This window comes from Podarcis cretensis (assembly GCF_951804945.1).
Source record: "Podarcis cretensis genome assembly, chromosome: 14".
Classification (NCBI taxonomy): Eukaryota; Metazoa; Chordata; class Lepidosauria; order Squamata; family Lacertidae; genus Podarcis; species Podarcis cretensis.
Window position 1 is genome coordinate 47012784 of NC_137183.1, and position 9437 is coordinate 47022220.

The 9437-nt window shown below is 47.2% G+C and overlaps 1 protein-coding gene across 4 annotated transcripts in view; it reads left to right on the forward strand.

Moving 5' to 3' along the window:
- Positions 1-8760, forward strand: part of MYH11 (myosin heavy chain 11) — a 99281-nt gene extending 90521 nt beyond the window's left edge. For 3 of the 4 annotated variants that reach the window (XM_079953656.1, XM_079953655.1, XM_079953657.1), the window contains 4 exons: positions 552-760; positions 1392-1500; positions 3496-3668; positions 8015-8760. In XM_079953656.1, coding sequence (XP_079809782.1) covers positions 552-760; positions 1392-1500; positions 3496-3668; positions 8015-8162 — 639 coding nt within the window. In that variant the 3' untranslated portion in view covers positions 8163-8760. Of the gene's footprint in view, positions 1-551; positions 761-1391; positions 1501-3495; positions 3669-5257; positions 5291-8014 lie in introns of all 4 variants that reach the window. The other variant, XM_079953658.1, reaches the window with a different exon arrangement.
- The last annotated feature ends 677 nt before the right edge of the window (positions 8761-9437 follow it).

Sequence of the window (9437 nt, forward strand, 5' to 3'; positions counted from 1 at the left end):
ATAAATAGGTACTGCTCCGGCGGGAAGGTAAACGGTGTTTCTGTGCACTGCTCTGGTTCGCCAGAAGCGGATTAGTCATGCTGGCCACATGACCCGGAAGCTGTACGCCGGCTCCCTCAGCCAATAAAGCGAGATGAGCGCCACAACCCCAGAGTCGGCCACAACTGGATCTAATGGTCAGGGGTCCTTTACCTTTACCATACCACTTTAAGCAGCCATGGTTTCCCCTCTAGGAATCCTGGGAGATGTAGTTTTTTGAAGGGCGCTGAGAGTTGTTATTCCCCACACAGTTACAGTTCTCAGACAATCCCTTTTCCCTGGGAAGTTTGGGAACTGTAGTTCTGGGAGCGCCTCCTAATGTCTCTCTGCACCTTTAACAAACTACAGTTCCCATAGTTCTTTGATGGCTGCTTGAAGTGCTGTGATCCTGCTTTAAATGTTTGGCGCAGACGGGGCCAGAGAGCAACTGAACAGGACAGGCTTGGCCAGCCCTAATCAGACTTGTTTTCCCCGCCCTGCTTTGATTGATCTTTCCCATCTGTTGGTTCCAGTCCGAGCAGCTGAACAACGAGCTGACCTCCGAGCGCACCGCGGCACAGAAGAACGAAAGCGCCCGGCAGCAGCTGGAGAGGCAGAACAAGGAGCTGAAATCCAAACTGCAGGAGATGGAGGGAGCCGTCAAATCCAAGTTCAAGGCCACCATCACAGCCCTGGAAGCCAAGATTGCGCAGCTGGAGGAACAGCTGGAACAGGAATCCAGGTACTCGTAGCTGGGGGTGCCCACGTGCTGAAAGGAGGGGTGCGTGCTGGAATTGGACATAAATATGTCATAATCTGTCATTGCTCAGGAGGTGTGCTTGTGAACATCTGCATGAAATTTAAAAGAAACAGTTCTATGCAAATATAAGCAGAGTGCTTTTAAACAACACAAACTGCCTTAACTTCTGGGAAATACTTTTGAATGATTTTATAAATATATCCAAAATGGTTAAAAAAGAAATTCTTTGTGCATTACCATATATGTGTGCGCACACATACATAAACATACTTTCTGGGTTTTTTTCACCATTTATTATTATTATTATTATTATTATTATTATTATTATTATTATTTATTATTTTAAAAATATTCCTTCAGGAGTGCAAATTGTGGTGTGCCCGGCTCATTTGCAGAATCAGTTACTGATATTCCCGTGTCCAAGCTGAAATCCAAAGCAATTTCATCTCTTAGGGAAGCTGGAAAGATTTTAACAGAACTGCATTTTTCTGCCCTTGAATCCTGCTCAGCTTCCCTCTGACTCCCTTCACCACATGAGCATCTTCCCAGCCACAACTTTCCTCCATGGGGACTAGTACCTTTAACCTTCCCGTTCAATTCTGTTGCTCCACAGAGAAAAGCAAACAGCAGCAAAGACCCTGCGCCAGAAAGACAAGAAGCTCAAGGAAGTCCTGCTGCAGGTTGAGGATGAAAGGAAGCAAGCAGAACAGTACAAAGACCAGGTGTGTTGATGTGTCACGTGGCGTGGGCTAGCCGAGAAGTCAAACCAGAAGGCAGTGTGGGAAGAGGGCTTGATATGAAGGATTTGCTGGAAGGTTGAAAGGGAACGAATTGTTTTTATATGCAACAACAGCAGCGAGGTTACTGCCAGCCCAGGTCTGGAAACAACAGCAAATACCAACAGTAGAAGAATGGCGACAGAAGGTAATGGAATATGCAGAAATTGCCAAATTAACAGGGAAAATTAGACAACAGGGCGAGGAAACATTTCAAAAAGAATGGGAAAAATTTATGTCGTATATAGGAAAGATAAGATGAAATAGTGAAACCAGTAGAATTGGAAATAAACCTCATAAGGGGAAAGTGATGGATAGTGAAAATAATAAGAAGCAAAATGTATAAGGAGAGTAATATAACTAACAGTCATTGTAAATGAATACAGACAGACAACAAGAATTGTATAAACAGGAGGATTTATTTGTTTATGGATATACTATGGACAAATATGGAAAATGAATAACAATATACAAAATGGATGAAAATAATGCAATAAAATTATATGTGATATAAAAAACCAGAAGAAGGAAGGAGGAAGTCAGCACTTAAGAGAAAGCATACTGTAAATGTAAAATGCAACACATTATGTGTATGTGAAGTATGCAACCGGAAAACTAATAAAGATTATTGGGGGGGGGGGGCAAAGAAAGAAAGAAAGAAAGAAAGAAAGAAAGAGAACAATACCATATTTTTGCGAATCTAATGCACCATCAAATCTCATGCACATCTCAATTTTCTTTCTTTCTTCTTTTTGAAAATTGAGTTTTTCAGGCTTTAAAAATTTACAATCAATTATCCAACAACCACCATAAAAACAAGATTCCAAAGAACCTCCTGAACTTCCCTCGTCCCCTTTGTGGGTCCTTATAAATTAACCTTTTCCTCCTGCATCTTTTATATCAATCCAAGCACATCTCAATTTCCAAAACCCTGAAACCAAAAAAAATAAATAATTTTCTGGCAAGTGTAAATGCACCCTAATTTCCACAACGTAATTTGGCCCCAAAAGGTGCACATTACATTAGAGCAAATATGATGGTGATGATGATGATGATAAATGTTATTATTTGTACCCTAGCCATCTGACTATGTGGCCCCAGCCACTCTGGGCAGCTTCCAGCAGAAAAAACATGGTAAAAGACCAGCCCTTAAAAACTTCCTGATACACGGCTGCTTTCAGATGTCTTCTGAAAGTCATTATAGTTGTTTATCTGCTTGACATCTGATGGGAGCCACCGAGATGGCCTTCTGCCTGTAACCTCACTTCTCACAGGGAGGGAACTGCCAGAAGGCCCTCGGAGCTGGACCTCAGCATCAGGGCTGAATGACGGGGGTGGAGATGCTCCTTCAGGTATATAATAAACAATAATAATAATAAAATTTTATTTATACCCCGCCCTCCCTGGCCAGAGCCGGGTTCAGGGCGGCTAACACCAGTAAACTTAAAATAAAAACATAATGGGGAGGAGGGGGGGAACAATTTAAAATGCAGGTTAAAATGCAATTTAAAATGCAGCCTCATTTTAAAAGTAGCCCATGGATCAAAACCGTAAGGGGAGGGAAAACTTAAGGGTCAGACTGAGTCGAAACCAAAGGCCAGGTGAACAGCTCTGTCTTGCAGGCCCTGCAGAAAGATGTCAAGTCCCGCAGGGCCCTGGTCTCTTGTGACAGAGCGTTCCACCAAGTCAGGGCCAGAGCTGAAAAAGCCCTGGCCCTGGTTGAGAGCAATCTAACCACCTTGCGGCTTGAGACCTCCAAAGTGTTGTCATTTGTGGACCTTAAGGTCCTCCGCGGGGCATACCAGGAGAGGCGGTCCCGTAGGTACATGGGTCCTAGGGCTTCAGGTATCCAGGAAAGCTTGAGCAGCCAAAAGGCTGGCTGAGGGCGCCAACTCTGGGCTCCCATCCCAACGCCCTTCTTGTCTTGCTGTCTTCCTTTAGGCTGACAAGGCCAGCACTCGCGTCAAGCAGCTGAAAAGGCAGCTGGAGGAGGCCGAGGAGGAGTCCCAGCGCATCAACGCAAACCGCAGGAAGCTGCAGCGGGAGCTGGACGAAGCCACTGAGAGCAACGAGGCCATGGGGCGGGAGGTGACCGCCTTGAAGAACAAACTCAGGTGAGTGCTCTCTGCCACAACCTCCTCCCGTTTGTTGTAGTGCCATAAAGCAGAGGGGAGAATGCACCATTGACATACACCCCCCCCGAAGGTTGCGCATGTGAGAACGCAGCCCTCTGCCTGAATAAGGTCCTGCCTCTCTGATGAGTGTCAACTCTGGTGTATGGAATCGCCCACTTAGGAGTGTCAACGCTCCTCTGTATGTTCTGTTCCCTGCCCACAGATGGAACTTAGAACATATGAGAGAGCTGGTCTGTAAGGCTCAGTTAGGATGCCATCGCTGCCATAGCTTGTGGCTCCTCTCTGCCCTGGCTGTGGGAGCAGTTGGGGGTCATTTATGAAGGGCCATAGCTCAGGGGTCAGGCTCCCGTTTTGCAAAAAGTCATAGGTTCAGTCCCGAGCATTTTCAGGCAAGGCTGTGAAAGACATCAACCTGTGAGCTCAGCAAGCCTCTGCAAACCGGTTGTCTGATTCGGTGGAAGGAAGCATCCTAGGGCCCCAGCTACCTTTTTCCTCTCCACTGCCCATTTTTTCTTGCATTTAGCAAGGAGAAATCCAATTCTATGTACCGTACCTTCAGAGCTGAATCTACCCAGTCTGCATTTTCTGAAGCAGCATGCAAACCGGAACACAGCTAGCCTTCAAAATTTGCACGTATCCGAATTTTGCAATGCAACATTTACCCCAAATGCATCTATTAGAGGGAAGCATGCGTAAAAACGAAGGTAGCAGGGGAAATTGATTATATTAAGGGAGACAGCTTGTCAAAATTTCATATTTAAAACGTGTTTATTAGGAGAAATTTGTGCTTGAACGCTGATGAGTTTTCACGAGGTTTTAATAAAATGGAAATTGCTGCAAAATGTGCAGCACCGAGTTTAAGATTGGAGAAAAATGAGAAAGTGGGAGAACCAAAATGGGCAGATCCTTCCACCCCCTCCTGCAATTAAGAGAGTAGCACACAAAACACACAGAAAGGTTTACCATCTAGCATTGGGATGGAGAAACCTTTTGCAGGCAGCAGGCTAGATTCCTAAGCTCTCAATTAAGTCACTTTAATGTGGCCGTGTGGCCCCTGCCAATCACCTTGACGCCAGGTGAACTTCTTCTCCATAGTAGCATTCCTTGAGCTTAAGCCTTGGTGCAAAGGAAGATCTCAGCTGCTCTGAGCGCAGCTCGAGGTTAGAACTGATCGGCTGGGCTCCAAAGCAGCAGGGATCAGCTCCACACAGGAGCAAATTCCTATTTAAATGGCCCTGCATACAAACTCCGCTTCCCAGGACAAATTGGGAGTGCCTTTTAAGACCCCTGCTTGCTCCTTTGCACCTGTCTCTTCACGTGACCCTCACATGACTTCATATGACGTGGGATGGGTAGGGGTGGCCAGGAGAGGTCCAAACTAGGATTCCTAATAAGGCTAATTAGGCCTGTGGACCAGAGGCTCCCGACTGCTGTTCTGGCAGAGCATGAACAGTGTTTTTTTTTTAAAAAAACCAAAAACCAATAAATGACTTGGAAATAACCCTTCCTGCAAACAGATGTTTAGTGTCTCCTTCAGCTAACTGCTTGGGATACCTTCTCTCTTTCAGAGGGAACCCAGAACCTTCGCAGTGACTGAGCAGGTACCATGCCTTCATCTTTGCAGTCCCCTTGTGTTTTGTAAAAAAAAATAATCAAATCAAATCAAATCCCAGTTCCCCCACCCTCTTTTTCTTTTTGTCCCAAATAAAACCCATGTGAGATTTCTGCAAACTCTGAAGGCTTGGATATCTAGATGTCAATGTCTTGTAGCAAAAGAGACAAATATTACAGATTTTTGCTTCGTTGCCTCCCTCCCTTCTTTCGTGAACATCTGCGAATCTGTGCTCTGTTTCACAAAATGCTAAGAGGTTTGGCCTAGCCTCCCTTCCCTACTTTCTCCTCTCTCAGACAATCATGTTGAATGCTCACTGCCTTTGCAAAAAAACTACAAGCACCAGCCATCTGCCGTTGTGTGAGCAGAATGGTGCACTGCATTCCAGGCATAGACATGTATCACGATGCCTGGGCATCCTGCCTCTGGGCTGCTTTTCTCTAGGAATTGCCTGAGAATTTGGGGGTGCAGTCCTGTTAACTGTCCGCTGTGTGCATTCACTTGGCACCAAAACAAAATGCACTGTCCTGCCTTGAAGGCTAGAAACTCACTGCTGAGTTGTGTGTTGTATGTCACCTGCACCCTTTCTGCACGGAAAACGGCGAAGCACTGAGCTACGGATATGCACACCCCCAACCACAACTAGGGACTGTCTTAGCAGTATTGATCCGCTCAATTGCTCAATGCTGGAACTTGCTCAGGTGTCCTGAGCTCCTTCCTCTGCCAATCATTGACGGACAGCCCGGGAAAACCACTTGCATTCTGTAATATTTGTAGGTACTCTTTTTGCAAGGAAACCAATCGTGCTTTGCTTAGCTGTTGCTACACAGATTCTGGTCCCTGTCCTCTTCCTCTTCCTGGTAGGCACAGGGGTGTGGACATAACCATTCATTCACACCCATACCACCCTCCCTGTATATATTGCAGGACTGGGACAAAATGTACCGTATTTTTCGCTCTATAGGATGCACCGGACTATAAGAGGGGGAGAACAGGGGAAAAATAATTTTTTTCTTGTTCTCCCCCTCTAAAACAAGGTGCGTTCAGGGTGCATTCACCCAAAGCCTCCCGCTGCACTCTGGAGGCTTCAGGCGGCTACCTTGGAAGCCTGGAGAGCGAGAGGGGTTGTGCGCACTGACCCCTCTCGCTCTCCAGGCTTCAGTGAAGGCAACCCGAAGCCTCTGGAGCATGGCGGGAGTTCCCGCTGGGCTCCGGAGGCTTCAGGTTCCTTTCAACTTGCTCTTTGGGACTGGCGGGGGGGAAGCGCCGCTTTCCCCCACCGCCAGCCCCAAAGAGCAGGTCGGGGAACAGCGCAAAGGCTGTGCGCAGCCTTGCCGCTGCCCCCCGAGCTTGTGGGGCTGGCGGTGGGGGGAAGTGCTGCTTTCCCCCACCGCCAGCCTCAAAGATCCCTGAAGCCTTTGGAATGCAGCGGGACCTCGCGCTGCACTCCAAAGGCTTGAGGCTTCGGGGACAGCCTTTGTAGCCTCCGCAGGGCAGCGGGGTGAAGACACCCTGTGGAGGTTTTGCGCAGCCATCCTCAAGCTAGAACAGCAAGACAGAGCACTGCGCAGTGCTCTGTCTCCCTGTTCTGGCTTTGGGCTTAGCCGCGCAGCCTGCATTTGGTCTATAGGCCGCACACACATTTCTCCTTAATTTTTGGAGGGGGGAAAGTGCGTCCTATAGAGCGAAAAATACGCTAACTGAAATGCTGATGGCATTGGAAAACTTGCCCCAACCTAAGAACAGGCTATGTAACATTTGGGGTTCTGTAGGGTTGTTTTTTTTTTGCAGTGGGGGGAGGTTGACAAAGGGGTAACTCAGTGGAGGTTTTAAAGAATGAGGAATATCTGGGAGAAAGCAGATAAAAGAGCAATGCTAGAACAGCGTGGGTCATCTAAATTAAACTGGCTTGCGGTAGATTCACATAACGCATAATGGATTTATGGAACTGTCTGCTGCAAGATGGCAGAATTGGAGGGGGGGGTCCCTTCCAACCCCCTGCATTGCAGGTATCTTAACTAAAGCATCCATGACAAATGGCCGTTCAACCACTGCTTAAAAACCCCCAAGAGATGTTGGGGGGCAGCTTTGTTTCGAAGCTGAGAAAGGTTAGAAGGTGGCCTGCCATCAGAAAGCAAAGGTATAGTCTTGCCTTCAGCCCCCACCGCACCCCATTCTCAGCTTCGCCTAGTCCTCTGGCATCATCACTCCAAGCAGAAAGCTGATTGTCCTCATGGTCTTTTATAACAACCTAAATCACTTGTACCTGCACCCCACCCCTCTATGTCAGAATAAAAGCTGAGCATGTAGCCCCACACCTGATCCAAGAACGATGCTTTTTAACCCTGTTCGCAGCCAACCAACTAACCCCCCACCCCCCCCCCACCAGGGAGCAGACTGACCTAGTGGGTAGAGCTGCTTTGCAAACTACAGCCTGCTAAAAGCAGGGGTTGCCAACCTTTTGGGGTGCCTTTGCAAACCGGGGGAAACACACCATCACAGACTGCTGCTTTCAAGCATCATTACAGGGGGCCGGGGAGAGGGAGGGCAATCTTGCAGACATCTTGTTCGCGCATGGGCACCAGGTTGGCAACCCCTGGCTTATACCTTCAACCTTTCCCTGCTTCTAAGAGCCGGGGTGGTGGAAAAGTTCAATGAGCTGCTAGATTCCCATTTCTTCCTCCCTTCTTTTTTCGCATTCCTTTAACCGCAGGCGTGGGAACGAGCCGTCCTCCTTTGCCCCCTCGCGCCGATCTGGGGGTGGCGGCGGCGGCCGTCGTGTGATCGAAAACGCCGAAGGGTCGGAAGATGAAGCGGATGCCCGGGATGGGGATTTCAACGGAACAAAAGCCAGTGAATAATAATGATTTGTTAAAAATTTGTTTTAAAAAACACGCTTGCTGATTTTAACTCTGCACCAAAAAAACAAAACAGGGGGGGTATAAAAGAGGGGTAATTGTAGCACTGTATGCTGCTTTATTGATCCCAAAGACATACTGACACCTCCCTTGAGGCCTTGATGAGAGCACAGCTGCCTTTTACTCCAATGTACACACCAACCCTCCTAGCTGTTGCAGAATCGCTGTTCTTTTTGCCCGCTGCCGGGCATCATTCCAGAGCGAATGTACTTCACCGAGGGACTAACGCAACAGGGCGGGGCGACCAAAAACACCCCCCCTTTTATTATAGAACAACAGCAAGGCAAAAATCTATTGGGCCTCTGGCCTCTTCCCTAATCTCGCTACCCGTTCCTTTCTTCTCCTTGGTAAAGTTTCAGGTACCCACCCAGATTGTGCACCCCCCCTTCCAACTCCCTCCACCCAGTTCACAAGATCCAAGTGCCTTTCTTCATCACTTTTTTTTGGGGGGGGGGGCGGGAATGAAGAGTACTAAATCAACTGTTATTGTTCTAGATGGATTTTGTGCTTAAATACACACTAATAAAGGTTTATAAAATCACTGGGGCTGCTCTCGAGTTTTGTTGGGCTGATGTGAGCAGAGGGAACGGTATTAGGTTTTAGGTATTAGGTTTAAGCAGAGTTCCCCAGCTTTAAAACAGTTTTAAAACAGTCACAGGAAACCTCATGGGGCAAGCGTGCTCCTAATTCTGACTGGTGTTTTTCGGGTGAGCTTCTGACACGTAGTGTTGCCAACTGAACACTAAACTGTAAAATGTGTACTCAATCTCCTTCAAAGGAACAAAAAATAACAATTTCCAAAAGTAAGTTTCCAGAAGATTAAGAGGCTCTAACTGGTGGTGGAATGCCATAAGCAGGGAGGGTTGGGAACACACAGAGGGCAAAATGAAAAGGAACAGTAAGTTGTTAAATTTTTACCCCTCCAATGGCATAAAACACCATCTCCTCATGCAGCCAGTTCCCACCACCCAAAGGACTTTCCAACATGTTTAAATTCTGCAGTCAACAATACTGCATATTTCAAGGGTAGAATCTGAGATTTCTCTCCACAGCCCCAAATCCCAAGGCTCCTGAAAAGATGTGGGTTGCACACATGTCGACGAGTTCAGTTAGTGGACCAAAGACTAATGGGAAATTTTAACCCAACCATGTCGGTCCCTCCCAGATTCCATGCAATGAAAACACTGCTGCTTTACAAACACAATTGGGACCTTGAAT